The sequence below is a fragment of the Contarinia nasturtii genome, unplaced genomic scaffold (assembly GCF_009176525.2).
Source record: "Contarinia nasturtii isolate CC-2019 unplaced genomic scaffold, AAFC_CNas_1.1 Cnas_scaffold_285, whole genome shotgun sequence".
NCBI lineage: Eukaryota > Metazoa > Arthropoda > Insecta > Diptera > Cecidomyiidae > Contarinia > Contarinia nasturtii.
This window is the reverse complement of record NW_022197640.1, coordinates 2,286,826-2,304,865: the sequence shown is the minus strand read 5'-3', so window position 1 is coordinate 2,304,865 and position 18,040 is coordinate 2,286,826. Positions and strand designations below refer to the sequence as shown.

Sequence of the window (18,040 nt, the reverse complement as noted above, 5' to 3'; positions counted from 1 at the left end):
AGAGAGAGAGAGAGAGAGAGAGAGAGAGAGAGAGATAGGAGGAATTGTAGGTGTGTGTGTGTTTGCATATATTATAAAGCAAAAAAAAAAGTATTGCAAGCTCTTATAAAAGCTGGAACACTAACGACTTATCTAAATAAATGTTCGCGTCGTCGTCCTCGGATGCATCGTCTTCGATAGTAAATTACATGTGAAAAATGCTAAAATGTCGTCTTTATTAAATTTTATCGTTTTCGCAAAGTCAAATTCGTACGATAAAGTTTGATGCGAATGTGAGTTTCGGGGACAAAAAAAAGCAAATTTGCATTGAACGGAATCTGGTGTGTTCATGAACAATTTTTAGTTTGATTGGCCACAGGTAGTTGCTTCTGCTATGGGGCCATACACAAATTAAGCACAACATCGATCGCAGAACAGTATTTGGGGCGACTTCAATGTGAAAGTACAGAAGTGCATGCGTGTCAAAGCATAATAATATTTTCATTAAGACAGTCTCGTTCCGTACGTGCCGAAGTTCAGAATTGTTAACGCAAAATTTAGTTTCAAACACTGAAAGCCAATAAGTGCAACATGATGTCCGTTTTTGTAGCAAATTTACATTTATATTGCATTGAGTTGAATATATTCGTGCACAACATAGTGGCAACGGAAATTCATGGGTGTGAAGGAATGCCAATGTAAATGATGATTGCTTGCTGCACTGCAATTCTCGGATGCAAACCGATTTTGTACACAAATAATTATTGCAACCAGTGCACACATTCCGTTTCGGAAGTATGGCCATTGTGTGCGCGTTCCCGGAAAGAAGAGCGACGATGAGAGGAAGAATGGGGGGGAGTGAGTGTGTTATGTTCGCTGTGCACGTACACAATCATATGATATCAATATGAATTACATTCAATTTCTATTCATATGAAAATTTAATTCAAATATAATCATTGCAAACGCGTTATTCGAAATGTTATCGATTAATTGATATCATTGCCATGAAACGATTTTATTCCGATCCAAATCAAATAAACGCACTGAATAAATCAAATGAAATAAAACTCAACCAACAAACGATTAAATTTCGATGTTTTTGTCGTTAAAACTAAACTTTGTCGTTATGAGTATTTGTATTTCTATATACATGACGAATAACCGCAACATTAAAAACACCCATTTCGGAAACTATTTGCGGCAAACATGAAAACCTGTATCGAAATTTATTTGTTGGCAATTTTGAGCATTATCATGCTAAAACTTTGACACGATAACGTTAAAATCGACAAAAGCCCTTGTCTATGCTATGACACCTTACAGTTTAACAAATGTTGCGAAAAAAAAAACCAGCAACTCTCTCCCTTTTTCTATCACTTTCTTATGAACAAAACTTTCCATTTGCACTCACCAAAGTGTCAAATCAAAAGCAGAAGACATATTTTATTGGAATCGAATGAATTATGAGCATGCGAACCATTCGAAATAAGTCGCAGTAAAATGTGAGTTAAATAGTAGTCGAAGAGTCACTATATCAATATATAGTCCGAGGAGAAAACGGTTTTTGGATTTCATAGTCGTTTGTTGATAAAATTACAAAACTGAAAAAAAAATCGATCCGTTTGAAGTACATCGAAATTCTAATTGAAATGGCATCGGAAGGAAACCATTTCACAAAAGCTACTGATGGAAGCCTTAATTGTGAACCGAACAAAAATAGATGACTTCAATGTCTTGCCATGTCTTATGATTTTTTTGTTTGTTATCAAAAGAGTAACGTCAAAGAATCCATTGTTCTGGTTCAATTGATGTATGTGTGCGTGTCTCTGTATCTATGTGGAAACTTTTTCTATATATCATCGAGCACTCTGAATCACAGAGCGAGAAAGCGAGAATGGGAGAGAGTGAACCCACAAAAATACAAGATACCATTTCAGACTGTCACTCGAAATGATCGAATAAAAGTTCGATAAAACGCTTTGTGGCCATGTATTAGCCATAACATTGAGATATGGAAGGAAAGCGAGTTTTAGCTGTTAGTTTATCTCTCTTCAGTTTCGCATTCAATGGGCAAACACGTTAAACTTTTCCTCATATTATTTATTACCGATTCCAATATATATTTAGTCTTCCGAGCGAATCATTTGGCAAAATCATTTTTGGCTACACACTTATAGCGATATGTGATTTGTTTTTGGCTGGTTTGTGTTGTATATGATACCGTTTCCAATCCATGAATAAACATCGAATATTTTTACATTTCTCGCTTGAGCACGCAGCGGAAACGATTTATCATTCAATCTATTTGGGAGGAAAATCAAGAGTCAACACGTACCGACATTTAGAACCGACATTTTAGAAAACTTACCACTTAATAATTCCAAGAAGATATTAATCGAATGGTAATGATTTTATCGATTTATTGTTCGAAACGAGCATAAATCACATGCCGCCACCGTTAATATAATGAAGCTTATTTTTATCATACATTGATTATGTTTTAAATCATTTATAAATATGCGCATCCTGATTTCAACATAAAAAATAGAACATAGTTTTTTACAAACTGACGTAGTAAATTATTGGTTCTGATATAACCGTTTCGATGAACTAAATCGATTTTGAATGACCTGTTTATTCACTTAAATAATTCCAGAGTAGTAATGGGTTGATTACATTCATGGGCATGATAAAAGAAACAGGAATGGGAAAATTTTGCAGAGGGTAGATCATAACATAATGGTTTTTTCTCCATTGTGATGAAAATCGATTGCCGGGGGAGGGGTTAAGCATTTCGGCACAAACGTTTGGAATATTTTTTACGTCAAAACCCCCCAGTTAATCGAAAGAGTTTTTGGAATGACCCATAATTGTTTCTAAGAGCAATATGAGGAGTGGTGGTTTGAAGATCCGGAGTAAATGTTACTCCTTACATAGTGCTTCTCAGAATGCTCCTCACATATATTGTGCTCTGCGAAAATCAATGGCAATGTGATATTTGAAGATAGACATTTTTCTGCATAAAAAACGACAATACCACATTCATTGAATATTTTCCGACAAATTTGTTTTCTCTGTATGTTTTTTTTATGCAACTGTTTGATGCTTTAGCAATCATTGAATCTCATATCATAATACATCCTAATTAAGCAAATGAGGTTTTGAATAAATGTTGAAATGAATAGATTCTAATCACATTGATGGATGTGGTTGGTGAATTCTTCTATTTTTCATGTTGAATGTATCTCTCTATAGTCCAAATATTATCTATTCAATGCCACGATAGGTTTAATTGCTCCCTTTTTCGCAACAAAAAAAGCATAGAATAAATGTCCAAAATAAACGGAACATGTTGCAAAAATATATGGGCGCATAAATTGTAATGTTTTTTTCTACCAATTATGAGTAATCAATCAAATGTAAATACACCCACATTGCAGCCTTCAAACGAAATGCGCCTTTTTTTGTTTATTTCGACAAAACGGAGAATAAAATGAAAAAAAAAAACTTCCACAACTTCCGCGCGCACTTACAGACACACATACACTCATAGCGTATAAAAACGAAAAATGTCAACGAGAATAACGAATCATAAATATTTAGTTTGTATTTTTCTGGTGCGCTGCAAATTATGAGCGTAGTGAAGTAAAATGCGATGAATAGCCATTTAGAACACGTGACGGTTTTGCTAGTGCTAGAAATAGTGGCAATGGAAAAAGAATATCTCGCTAATAACAATAATTAAATCACAAGCATATACATTATGCGCAATGAGTCAAATAGATTGCCAAGCCCGTTGCCCCATTCTTTATTTTGCTTGGTCGTGACATTGTTATTGTTCGTATTGCCATTCGTTCATTTATTTGATGTTGTCGTTGTCGTCGTCATTGTCGTCGACAATTCGTTCCACATTTAGCCTCTTATGTATTTTATGAGCATTTAAGCGATGATGCTTATTAGGTTTTTGCTGGCAAGACAACAGAGCGCCGATATGATACATTGGCAAGACACAACAAAAAAAAAATTGTACACGGCGAACCCAGCTAAATGTTAAATCTCTTAAGTTGTTAATGTGAAGCCGAGGCAGAATGCATTGTTCGAAGAAAGAATCTAAATTATTCACACATTTTACCGAAATCCCAGTTTGTGGTTTATAACTTTGATATGATTGCATGTAAAATGGTATGCGACATTTATCTGAAGGTCATATCTTGAAGCGTTTTATTAGATTCATATACAATTTTCTTGAAGTGCCTATAAAACCCTTTTTGTCTTACATATTAATGATAATGGTTCCATGAAAAATGCTTTATTTCGACCGAATCACACAATTCAATTTATACCTTGATTTTATGACTTTCATCGAGCCCAAGCGGTTTCCGCTACAACTACAACATCAACAACAATAGCAACAGCAGCTCAAATTCAAACGGACTGCTTGGATTGGTAGATTCTTTGTCTCAAAGAAGTGGATGATTCTTACAAGCTTTTTGGTAGCTCGAAGAGAGCTTTGCTTAATCGTAAGGTGCTTTTCACAAGTACTGAAAAGTGGGAAAGCTTATCTTTTTATTACGTAATTACGTATATCGAAAAACAACAGATCAACAAAAAACCATATATGTAACGGTTATTGTTTTCACTTCACACATTCATTTCATTGAATTCATGAAAACGAATAGACAAAATGAAAACCAGAATCAAGTCCACGCGCGTCACGTTCAGAAAATCAACACAACAATCTCTTCCGAAACTCGTAAATCGTTCAGTTACTTACCAGAAAACTACTTTTTAAAAACGATGGTAAAAACCAATAATGTGGAAAACCAAAATGGAATTTATGCTAATTGTATAAGTATAAATGTCGCAATAAATTTACTCTAATGTCGTAATAAAAGGTTGCAATTGCTGTTTTTTTTCTTGCTAAATCTCTCTTTCTCTCTATCTTCTCTACCCGCTGTCACCTTCTTTGCCATTTTTTGATCATATTAAAACTTCATCGTCTTCTTCTACTACTACATTTTCATTGTTTTTTTTGTGCTTTTTTGCCTTTTTAACTTTTGTGTGGTAGAAACATCTGCACATTATCGATGAAATAAAAAAAGGAAATAATAATCGTAAAAAAATTGAAGAACGGCAATGAATTCAATTTCTCTTGAATTTGCAAAAAAAAGAAGCGATTAAGTTCGGATTGAAGAAAAGTGCAATCCATTTTTCGATGTGAGCAAATAAAAAAATTTCTGTGTTGCCTGTAAAGAAGATGTAAAAATGTGTGTTCGGGTTATTTGCTTCACATGCAGCACTTCGCACATTCTTATGGAGACAATCAGCTGTTCAACGTCATTCAAATGACATACATAAATATAAAGAGAAAATAAAATGCAGTAAGCGCCAAATTGATGACAATTCTCAAGTCACTCTTGCAAACATGGACCCGTGCCAAAAACGGTGTTAGTTCCCGATATATACGGATGACTGGGGTTGTTATCTTTTATTTCCGTTTAAATTCCATAATTTAACAATGCCAAATGTTTCGTACCGTTTGTTTCGGTCAAAATAATGGGCTATGTGGCTAAGATGATTTTTTTCTTGTCATTTTGCTTCTTTGACTCCTTCTTCAAATGTAGAAAGAGAGAGAGAAAAAGCTTCACCGATTCAAACCACAGCAAATACGTATCACACGAAGCAAATATATACGTAAATCGGCTTGATATCCAAAAGCCAGCTTTTTCTCGTTTCTAAACAGCAAGAACAGCAACAAAAACAACAAACCGACCGAATGTAACATTTTTACTCCCTCCTTCTATTTTCCACAGATTTATTTACATACGGAGCGTGTACTGCTGCTGGATGTGCGTGTGTGTAGCATTTTGGAATTGTGCAATTGTGTTGGTGTGCGTGTGTGTTCGAACAAAATAACTTGAAACAAATGCGCGCGCAAAAAGTCCAAGCAAGAAAATATGTCAAACATACAGGGTGATGTGAAAGTTATATTTTCCATTTAAATCATATACAGCATTTGTGATAAAGAATTTTCTTTTTTTTAAATCAATTTCGAAATTGATTACTTTTATGTTGTGTTACCTTTTTTTTCTATGTCGGATCGACCAATTTTATTTTTACCGAAATTTCAAATGAGATTGGTATTTTTTTTAAACCCTGTCGCTTATTTAAATAAACACCCTCATCTCGCTGGTATAAATGCTTTTGGTAAATGCATGTGCCTTCTTGCGCTTATATACACATATACAATCATTATGTATTCCCATCCATTTGGCTCATGTCTCGCTTTTTCACATAATTGCTGCTTATTCTTGGTGGTTTTGCCTTTTCTTCGCAAGCAGAAAAATATTTCGCTCACAGTCCGGGTAAGATATTCTCTTACATTGTATGCGGCGGTGGTAGCGGCGATAATAGAAAGCAATCCAACAAAGAGAAGAGAGAAAAAAAAATCGTTGTGCATGTTTCATTTTCGGGGTTTGGATAGCCTGTGCGAGTTTTTTTTTTTAAAATAAGATTATATACAAAATGAACGAAATTGTTGGAAAAAGTGTGTGAAGTTTTTAAAAATAAAAGTGAATTTTCTATAGGGTAGACTTTAAATCAGTATAAAGAAAACCATAACGAATTCGATGAAATATCCGTTTTTAAGACACTTCAAATCACGTTTAAATTATCTTAGTTCGGATTGTGAATTTGGTCCCCAATCACCGAGTGTCAAGAGACACACACACGCACACACACAGAGAGATAGATAGAAAGTGTGGCAAAGCACATTTGCAAAGAGAAAGCAAGAAAAAAAAGTCATATACGCATACCCCGTTCAAACTAACACACATCATCTTAAACAGTACAATAAATTTTGGTTTTAATAGCATTGTAGCAATATTGTTCAAATCATAAATAAGTTCTAAAAAGAAATGCCAAAAATCAATCCGTATTACAAGCAGTGTGAATTAAGTGTTAAATCATAATAATACACGATAATAAAAAAAAAAGAAGAAGATGATGATAAGAAACATCGAATTACGATGAAAAGTGAAAGGAACTAGAGAAAGGAAAAGAAAAAATTGAAGAAAAATAAGCGAGCAAAGAAAAACGAAGGTATCAAGCTAATAAATTACTTATGGAAATTATATCAACAATCAACAAGCACAAAAAGTCGTAATAAATAAAAATTAAATTGTGCTAAATTGAAATGGTCAAAAAAATTATATGGCAACGAAAATGCAATGCATTAACACAAGTCATTTTGAAATGCTAACAATATGTAAATTTAAAGTTATACCAAAGTGAAACGAAAACGGAAATAACAGCAACAACAACAACCACAGCCAACAAAGGCAGGAAAAAAAGCGTTGCACACGAATTCACTCATAACGAAAGCCAATCCGAATTGAATGTATGCCTCTGGTTCTTGTTCCTTCTTCGTTCAATTTTTTTGTTCTTTCGTTCGAGTAAAATGTTAGTTTGAAAGTGTGTGCTTCTCTCGTCACTATTATGCTCCTAGTTGAGTCTTTAGAGTCGTTGCCTCTCAAAAGTTGCAGTCATGTTTTAAGTATGTGATTTTTATTTTCTCTGTCGTTTCAAATGCAATCGCTTGAATTGAAACATAACGGACAATCTATCTAGATTTGGTATATGTGAATATGCACACAAAAAGGTGAAATAAAATCGAAAAAAACAGCAAAACTCTAACAACTATGCACAATAAATCAAATATACATCATAAAAAAGCACACATTGTACATTCCGACAGCCGTCTACTTATAAAATAGTAGCATATCTATGACACACACATACAGAGGAATAACAAATATTATTTTTAAACATAAAACATGTGCTGATAGCATGTTCCGAGGACACAATTATGTATGGTCTTCAAACGTTTCGCACTAATTAGTCGTTGGAGTTGAGCATACACACCAGCGAATAAGCACTCGCCGCGACAAGCGGTACAATAGCCAGGCAAATTAAAGCAACAAACCGTGAATATATATATATACACACACACACACGTACCCTGCATTGGAACATACAGCACGCTCAATAGCTCAATCAGTCAGTATCTCAATCTGTAACATTTGCAGAATCCACTTTACTACAACAACAAAAAAGTTACAACGAAACGAAACGAAGAAACGACCAAACTGAGATAGCAATGGCGAATGAAAAATAAAACGAATCCAGGCAAAACGAATAATAAACGAGAGCGAAAGAACGAAAAAGGAAAAGTGAAACGCGATATCGTTGTTTGAGTTGCCCAAATAGTGAGAAAGCGGAGAGAAACGACAAAATAGATAGAGTGTCGACGAGCACCCACTACTTGAGAAAATTCAACATTTGCAACGGCAAACAACAGCAATAATAACAACAACAAATTAACGAAAATTATCAACCGAACGTCGATTCGATTTTCTTACCAACAATTACCTCCGAACCATCAACACCAACATACACAAAGGTAACAATCACAAATGAAACGCACATTCCATTTATAGCGATTAAATGGTTAACATTGATATTTCACCGATATAGGAAAATGATAGTGCCTTTCATTTATTAAAAAAGAAAATATAACTTCACATGCATGCATTTTCACATATAAAAATTGTAGCAATAGCGAAGAATAGTGAATATATAGATATAAAAAAAACTCGGTTAATGTTTGCAGCTGCCTTACATTTCTTCTCTCACCTAGTCTCATTCGGTTTGTATAGATCATGGAATATAATCGTATTGCCACACATGTATCGTGCAGTTGAAGCGATAACAATTGTTTTGCATACACGATGCACATACGGACGCATCGTAAAAATTGTAAGAAAGGAAGACATATCAAAACAATTGAGTAGAGCAATGCACGAAACTCATACATTATAAGGAATAAAAAAACCCACACACACACACACACACACACCACTCACAAACAATATGAAAAATAAAAATGAAAACAATGAAAAAACATATATCAGACGAACAGCGCACGAGGATGGTATACGTGAGAAGAGCAAAATGCAATGAAATTGAATAAAGCCGTTGTGTACACATATTCATCGTCCGTGATGGCACTATTTGCATTTCACTCTTGCTCAATTCGCATTCCCAATGTTTTTCGCGTACGTCATGTTATTCGCTTTCCTGAGCGATAATGTCACAAAGTTGTTCAAATTAATTTTTTGTTTCTCTCTACCATTCGCTATTTTTTTCTTCTCTATTTTCCTGTTGTTCCTGTATTGAAGCAGTATGCTTTTGATTTGTTCATTGGCTGTTTTGCATTTCAGTATGATGTGAAACTTTCAGCCGTTATGTACCGATAATATTTTTAGTCATGGTTATAATAATTTTCCTCTATCGCCCGAATTCTCATCATTTTCCCATATATACATATTAGAGTGGTTTGATTTTGACATTTTTTCAAGCATCAAAAATCGTACCCCTATAACCTCTGTAGGAAGGTCATAGAAACATGACTATAACATCGATTTCGAAAAAAAATGATTTTTGGTGATGCGCGGCTCCAGGCGGTTTCTTAAAAAAATCAAATTTTTATGAATTTTGATGAATTTTGAGCACTTTGAAAATTCAACAAAAAATGGTCCCCCGGGATGTTTTTGGCACGAGAAAACCGATTCTGGCCTTAATTTTGTAATACAATTAATATTCGACACTTTTTTCATGAAATCATCACAAAAAATTGGATTTTTGTATGGTACCACGCATGTTTGATGTTGTAATGAATGAAATTTCCTCAAAGTTGGCCAGATTATGTATTTTGGTGAGAAAATAAGATTCACAAGTTTTCACTGTGATTTGATTGCTGCAAAAAAAAATCTTTCAAAAACAAGGTACCTGTAAATGTCATAACAACCCCTTTATACGTGTTGTATTCAATACCGTCAATTTTATGTATTTCAAGAATATTTTTATGAAAAAAGTATATATTTTTATCAAAAAAGTGTCGAATATTAATTGTATTACAAAATTAAGGCCAGAATCGGTTTTCTCGTGCCAAAAAACCCCCGGGGATTTTTTGTTGAATTTTCAAAGTGCTCAAAATTCATCAAAATTCATAAAAATTTGATTTTTTTTAAGAAACCGCCTGGAGCCGCGCATCACCAAAAATCTTTTTTTTTTTCGAATTCGATGTTATAGTCATGTTTCTATGACCTTCCTACAGAGGTTATAGGGGTACGATTTTTGATGCTTGAAAAAATGTCAAAATCGAACCACTCTAATACATATATGTATGTATGAATGTAGGTGTATGTGTATATATTCTATATTTTATATGCATACATTTATGTCAAAGTATTATAACTCAATGCTTCTTTTGTGCTGACATAATGTGTCTAGGATCATTTGCGTGTGTCATTCCCATCCCGCATACCATGAAACCTATATCAAATACGAATTAAATGCAAAACGGTAAAAGATGAAGACCTGAAAACCTGAAGACTCACCGAACACCCAAATCGTTCATAATTTTTTTTTTTTGCTAGTTGTCTTGCTTGTGACGAACGATGTACTGTGTGTGAGATTGTGCCAATGTGTATGCGTGCGTGCATGCACAAAATTTCACCATAAAATTCATATATAGAAATGAATATATTGTATGATGTATATGTATGAGTAAATGTGCGAAATATGGAGTCTGAAAGCGCGCGATACTGATGTAAAGCTTATCACGGTGTGTTTAGTATTTTTGCGCATGATTCGATATGAGAAGCAGTGAAGAAAGTTAAACAGTCATACAAACATAAACATAACTTTAACTGGATTCAATCTACGTCAGTGATATATAATATGGTATTGCAATGTGCGGGAAGAAAAGCCCTTAGCCGAAATGGAAAAGCTTACAGATACAGACACGCGTAATCAATAGAATCGAATCAGCAACGATGTGCTGTGTATCAAAAATATATATATGTTTACACAAATACACGCCTAAAAAAATAGAAACGGCAACGTACGTGGATGTGCCTCGGTAGTGATTTGCGAACACGATAAAATCCTGCATGGTGCACAAAACATTTGGTCTTTTGCACGAGACCAAACCGAAACACGAAACCCCACGGAACATACATTTTGATACTCGTGTATTTCTCAGTGATGTGATGTGATGTGATATGATGATCATGGGCATATTTTATTTGTGTATTTGCAAATTATTTTAACGGTTTTTATTCGCTCGTGTTCCATCAATCCATTTTGCTATCGTTCTGTAAGGAATTTGTTTTCGTTATCTTTTTGGTATTTGTCATCGTTGTCGTCGTCGTCGGTGTTTTTGGCTCGTCTCGTTTCACCGAACGAATTCTGTCTCGGTATGATCTCATTTACGTTCGTAATTTTCAGTGCATTTATGAATATGTAATGTGTGAATACCGTGCGTGTCACAAGTATACATTATGAAAAATTATGGAAAACATGCTAAGATATCGCTAATATTAAAACCGATTTAGTATCCATGTTTTTCCATGCTCGTTTAATATTAACGACAAATATCCTTATTTGAAGCACCTTTTTTCTTTTGCACATTTCTGCATAATATCCTATAAGGTAAATCAAAGTTTAAAAAAAAGCATCGAAGTAAAAGGGAGAGAATGATTATAAATAGATAAAGGGTCTCGCTGCGAAAATTTTCTTTGAAACAGTGAGATTTCGTTTTGTGCGTCAATGTGAATCTGAAAGAAAACCGTTTCTGAATCGAAAGAGACTGTTTCGTGAACGTTTCGATGCGTTTTTCTTTCGTCTTCAATCGTTTCGTTTTTACATCGTTTTGATTGTATACAACACTGTCGGTGCTTTCGGTTCGATTATATGCAATATCAACTATAGTCATTGGGCCATTTTTCGTTAATCTAATGCGTGTGATTATCGTGATTACGCTTCATTGAATCAGCATGTGAGCCAACCAATAAATTAATATTGGTAATTCGATTGGTTTTCATTTATTTTGAAACGAATCAGGCGAGTGTGCGTACATGTATGTGTGTGTGTCTGTCTGCCAGCCTTTTTGTGTATTTTTCCACCGTTATAAAACGTTTCATTCAGTTTTTGTTTTGTTATTGTTTTTTCTAACATACTTCATGTGGTGCTGCTGTTGCCTCTGCTCTCATTCATTTCACTGATGTGTATACGTTTGCGTAACAGTTGTTATTTGTCCCATGAACAAATATTCGTGGGAAATTCGATGTGTTTTTTTGTTTCGTTCGTTCGTTCGTTTATATTAATATCCAACATGGTATAAATTATTGTATGCGTGTAAGATTTCAATCGTTCCGCCTTTACACTTATCGTTATCATTGTCAACGTTGTTGTACAAAGCATATCATTTTATAAAGTGCCGTATCGAGACATAAAATTAAAAATTCAAAACAAATTCCAAATTATTCACTAAACTAGACTCGTTTATTTTGCATGTGTTTATTTATTAGAAAAAGATCTACATTGTACAATTTTTGTATTAATATTTTGTTGATTACATATATTCTTTTCTCTCTTCCCATTTTTTCTATTCCTGCCAAATTTCATCAATACAGTATACATTTCGTACACAAATACCAAAAAAACGAAACCAAAGCCAAACCAAAAAAAAAAATATTACTCAACAAAAACAACACAACATTTTCATTGCTTTTAGAAATCATAATAAAATCTAAACAACAACAGCAACAAGAAACAACCACTATTACCATCCACCATAGATTAGCTGTAATGTGTAATAGCTGCAAGTACACGAATTTTATTAAATTATTTATAAATAACTAGATGTACTAGCGTCTATGTTGTGTGGGGGTGTTTTTTAATAATAAAGAAGCTAGGATACCAAAGGATATATCGTACTGAGTTGAACTGTGTTAATTTAAGCTATTTCGTTTCGGGGTTTTTCTTTTCATTCAAAATAACATTCAAACTAAAAAAAAAAATATTTAAACAAAACATAATATAATTAATGAAAAAAGACCACCCGAAACATCTTAATTGAAAATCGCCGAGAATAAAATAAAACGAAAACCAAACTGTACAATAATAGTTAAATTAAAAATGAAAACCTAATTTAAATTTGATACATATTAATAAAACAGTGGATGTGATTGTTTTTAGTTCATTCGTTTGTTTTCGTTCACATTTTTTTTTTCGTTAAAGACGTGATTTGATTGAATCGATTCTTATTTAGTGAAACTCATTTTTCACATTACTTCATCCCCTCCAAGTTATAAATATTTAGTTGTAGTTAAATTTTAAAACGTAATTTTAAATCGTATATTTACGAAGTTTACGTCAACTTAACAAGTATTCAAAAGATCAATACAGATATTTAAAGAAAAAGCAACAAAAAACTTATTAAACAATAACAACTATGCAAAAAAGTATCTTAGGTTAAATCAATTTAAAGAAAAAAGCAAAACGACTTAAATTTAATAAAAACCAAATAATAAAACAAGGAATTAAACCGAATTAACAAATGCGAATACAATAAAATAACGAAAGATTAACAGAACTTATTCAAACCGGGATAACAATAATAAGAATAGTAACTGTAAAAAAAAGTTGAAAATTGAATAAATAACACAAACACACACACAACATACACACAATAAAAACACACACGACATGGCAACGCCACCAGAAAGTCCAGTTGAAGAAGTAGTTTATGAGTTAGAAACAACTCGCGTACCCAAGCCAATACCAGTCGCTTTGGAGGACCTTTGTCGCCAAACAAAATTCACGCGACAAGAAATTCGAGTGATGTATCGTGGATTCAAAACAGTATGTTCATAATATTCAAACTGAATTCAAAATCAATAGACATTTAGTTTGGAAAACAGTTTCTTTGTAGTGTATCTTTTTTTCCTCATATAGTTTCACTTCGTTATTCCCGTTGGGAGATAAGTAGACAATGCGTCTTTTCCCTTCATTTTTCTAGTGAATTTCATACCATTCAATTTGGCTTATGGTCTTTTATATACTTTTTCTTATTTTCTCAGTAGCCTTATTATGTTTTAAATTGTGACATCTTTGTCGCTTGCCCTCCACCTTTGTGCGAGAGGCAATGCAATTTTAGTTTATATTTGCAAAAAAAAAAAATGCAATTCACGGTTTTTTGTCTTTCTCTTTCTATGTTGCTATTCACAGGAATGCCCTGAAGGTGTTGTTCATGAAGAGTGTTTTAAAGATATCTATGCAAAGTTCTTCCCTCATGGCAGTAAGTATAATATTCGAAAAACCGTTTTTTTTTTTTCAATTTTACATAAGTCTCTTTCTCGATTTCTTTCTTTGTTTTTATTTGGAAAATTCCTTGAGAAAATTCCTATTGTGCAATTTGTAATGTAGCCGGCTAAAAGAGAAACGTGATTACTTTGATGGTTGGCATATTCAAAAACAGTTGCAATCCCATTAGAATTGTCACAACATAAAGGCACACTCATTTATTGTGTACTTGAATGGTTGTGGTGCATTCTATCTGTATGTGAGTATGTTCATGTCGAAAACGATGAACACAGATTGCACATTGGCATTTTCGCATGGGAATTTTCGTTTGTCATTGTGTTTGGTTTATAATTTGCAACTGGTATGTTCTTCTCTCACTCCTCTATTTGTTTTATCCTTTTCTCGAATTTTAAATTCGTTCGTTCGTTCATTCGGTAAAGCTTTTTTAAAGGGGGTTAATTAACAAGTACCATTCCATATTCAAGTGTGTTCCATTTTGGAATTCATCACCTAACCATTTAACGATATTGTAAGAAAAATTTGAATATATCTGCATCAGATCTTGAAGAGTGGCGGCAATGTGAAGAGGACGACACACATAGCCATAGACATTTTGAAGTGGAATCGCTTTGTAAGGCCACACTGTTTACATACCAAAAGTATTTTCTTCATTCACACGAGCTGCCACTCTGGTTAATTATTCATAATTGCGTAACACTCAATGCAGCGCCAATAGTTTGAAACAGAATGGCCTGTCAACGACGTCATAACAAACGTCAAGTGAACAATTCTATGAAGAACACGTACGACAATTTTAGCCTTTTGTTTTTCCAACCAACTTTATTATCCGTTCTATCACACATTCACATGCATTTATACACTCATTGAAATGTCTCTCTGTTTTTGTTGTTTATTTTTTTTTCTCCTCTCATCCGTTAAAGATTCTAGTATTTATGCACATTATGTGTTCAAAGCGTTTGACGTTAACTGCACTGGTGCGATCAGTTTCCGGGTAAATATTTTTCAATCCATACAACTTCATAAAAAAAAACACTGGCAATCCGCATATGAATTGCATTTAAATAGCCGGAGTGTACCACTTTATGTTTACATGCATATTTTCTTTTCAAAACTATGCTTAAATGCAATTCATACAGCGGTTGAATGTACACCTAGGAGGTAGAAAAAGTACGGCTGATACATAAAATGTAAAAACATCAGCCACAAAATGTTGTTATTGAGATATTGTAATACATTTTTCTAAATACTTTCTGTTTTCATTTTCTTTTTTATTTTTCCCTCTAAATGATGAACAAAAAAAACTGATGATAGGATTTATTGGTAACATTATCAACGCTATTGCGCGGTTCAGTTTATGAACGACTTCGATGGACATTTAAATTGTACGATTTGAATGGTGACGGTTGCATAAGTCGAAGTGAGCTTAGCGAAATAGTCCAATCAGTGCATGAACTGATGGGCCGTCGACCAAATCAAACTGACGATGATCGAAAGGCTCGTGAACAAGTCGAAAAAGTATTTCGAAAATTTGACTTAAATCAAGATGGGGTCATAACAATAGAAGAATTTTTAGAAACATGCTTAAAGGACGACACAATAACTAAATCACTGCAAATGTTCGATACGGATCTTTGATTATCACCCGACATGGTAGTCAATAATAAAAATAAGACTTTCTTTCCACTCATAGACTTGTAAAAATGAAATAAAATTGATTGAACAAAACCAAATACAAGGCAACACATTTTTAGAAAGACAAAATGAACAACTAACCAATAACCAAGTGAAAACAACAATATTAATGCCGCTAAAATGTTCTACTATTTTGATGAGATAGAATGAAATTGGAGCATACACTTTGAGGTTGAACTTTTATTAGGAATTATAAATTGCACACAAACACACACACGCATAGCATACACCAGTGACTGGTGTTTGCCAATCGATAAAATACAATTAAATTGCATCGGAAATCAAATGAAATCCACAATACGCTGATGTGTTTACATGTTTGATCAACCTTAGACATTTAAACAACAAACTCTATCATCTGAATTTTATGAACTAAATGAGCTACGTTAACAATTTTCTCACTTTTTTCTCGCGGATCAAGTTTCATTTAGCGTCATCGTCGTTAAATCCATTTCTTTTTTCATAATTTAACATTTTGAGAAACATTGAAAAAAAAAACATATTTGGGCATTTGGAAAAGTTTAAATGAATTGATAATTGAACTTAAACAAATTGAACAAAAAAAAAATTAAGATTTAAACTTTTAATCGGCCATCTAGATTGCATTATGAATTTTACATATATATGATATCTAAAAAAATGAGGCTAAAATAAATTAAAATTTATCATTAATTAAATAATGTAAATTACGCTCGGACGTAATATTGGTGTATGAATGGTGCATATGAAAAGAATGACTTTAATGCGAAAATTGGAGCGAGAACGAAAGCTATAAATCCAATATTGAAATTGAACAAACAAATCAAACACAAACAAAATTAGCAAAATAAAACGAATAGGAAAAATCCAATTTTAGCTTACAACAGCAAAAAAAATGAAAGGAAAAAAACAATGACAACAAATTAATTCTAACACTCTCGACTAAAAATGGAAAGCATTATGAACATATGATTATTACAATTATTACATTTAAAATGAAAAAAAAAAAAAATGAAAAATTAAGAATTTTCGCTGATATTATTTGAAATTCCTTTTTTTCTATATTTAAAAATAGATTTTATCGATATTTTTTAGTGATATTTCATGGCAAAGAAGTTAACGAACATAATTAAATGTTATGTTAAAACCTTAAACGTTTGAATAACATCAGCAAACAACAAAAATAGAAAACAAACAAAAACTTATCAAATATTTTATGCAATTGTACCTTTACCAAAATCAGAGATGATTCTCTTTTTGCTTATTTTCCGCTGTGCATCGACTAAAATGGATCCGTCGACCTATTAATCTGAGTATCCAACATACACATTTCGGTAAAACCCTGTCCATATACTAATTGTGTGAATTTTTTTTTTAACTTTCCAATGCAATCACCAACTCTTTGTTACTTTTTCAGTTTTATTCATTCGGTCTTCAGAGTAAAACACAATACGAAAGCGGAAAATGCAGAAAAGAGAATTTTATCACTGCCAAACTGTATAAAAAAAATAAAAAAAGGAGAAGAAGAAGACACAATATAAATATACAAAATAATGATTGCATTTTAACGATTATTGTTTTTATTGATCACAGCATTATTTTTAAAATGAAAAGAAATTTAACGGAAGAAAAACACTATTTACTACTCGCATAGGCGTATTTATAAAAAAAGGTGAAGTAAGAACAACAACAACTACTGACAAACAAATTTTAACAATGAAAAAAATGAAACAAATTCATAAATTCATGCAAAATTGATGAATAAAACCAAAACAACAACAATAATGATAATAAATTTATTTTCTGAATTTCAAGCTAGTAAAATTTAGTCCAATTGATTAGATAAAGTAAACAAATACACAAGAGATATTAATGAAATTTTACCAGAAAAAGTGACATAAAAACATGAGAATGGATTTAGGTGTACAAGAAAAAAAAATGAAACACAATTAGAAATTGCATAAGAAAAGAACCGAATCCATTGAATAATAACAGCTAAAATACTTTCAAACAATGTATTCTACTCTTTTCATTTGTTTTTCGGTCTCTCTCTCTATATATATCTACATGTATGTCTCTTTCATGCTCGTTTTTGTCTGTCTTTTGTCTTTTATGCAACTGTTTTTTTTTGTGTCCCTTAAATACCAACATTTCC

General features: G+C 32.8%; 1 protein-coding gene across 3 annotated transcripts; it reads left to right on the top strand.

Annotated features, from left to right (window-relative positions):
- The first annotated feature begins 6,319 nt into the window (after window positions 1-6,319).
- On the top strand, window positions 6,320-17,899 carry LOC116337473 (Kv channel-interacting protein 1-like). Of its 3 annotated transcripts, none has more exons than XM_031762071.1 (5): window positions 6,320-8,443; window positions 12,522-13,752; window positions 14,119-14,188; window positions 15,135-15,205; window positions 15,526-17,899. In XM_031762071.1, the coding sequence occupies exons 2-5, from the start codon at window positions 13,597-13,599 to the stop codon at window positions 15,847-15,849; spliced, it is 621 nt and encodes a 206-aa protein (XP_031617931.1). In that variant the 5' UTR covers window positions 6,320-8,443; window positions 12,522-13,596; the 3' UTR covers window positions 15,850-17,899. The 3 variants fall into 3 exon arrangements, with proteins under 3 accessions (XP_031617931.1, XP_031617933.1, XP_031617932.1); XM_031762073.1 differs by lacking the exon at window positions 6,320-8,443 and adding an exon at window positions 10,971-11,158 and having other exon boundaries at window positions 12,623-13,752; XM_031762072.1 differs by lacking the exon at window positions 6,320-8,443 and adding an exon at window positions 11,191-11,303.
- The last annotated feature ends 141 nt before the right edge of the window (window positions 17,900-18,040 follow it).

Bases quoted from the DNA above. Each gene is read 5' to 3' on its own strand.
- LOC116337473 (XM_031762071.1), top strand. From the start codon at position 13,597: ATGGCAACGCCACCAGAAAGTCCAGTTGAAGAAGTAGTTTATGAGTTA. The intron at 13,753-14,118 runs GTATGTTCATAA...TGCTATTCACAG, and splicing joins TGTATCGTGGATTCAAAACA to GAATGCCCTGAAGGTGTTGT. The intron at 15,206-15,525 runs GTAAATATTTTT...AACTGATGATAG, and splicing joins CTGGTGCGATCAGTTTCCGG to GATTTATTGGTAACATTATC.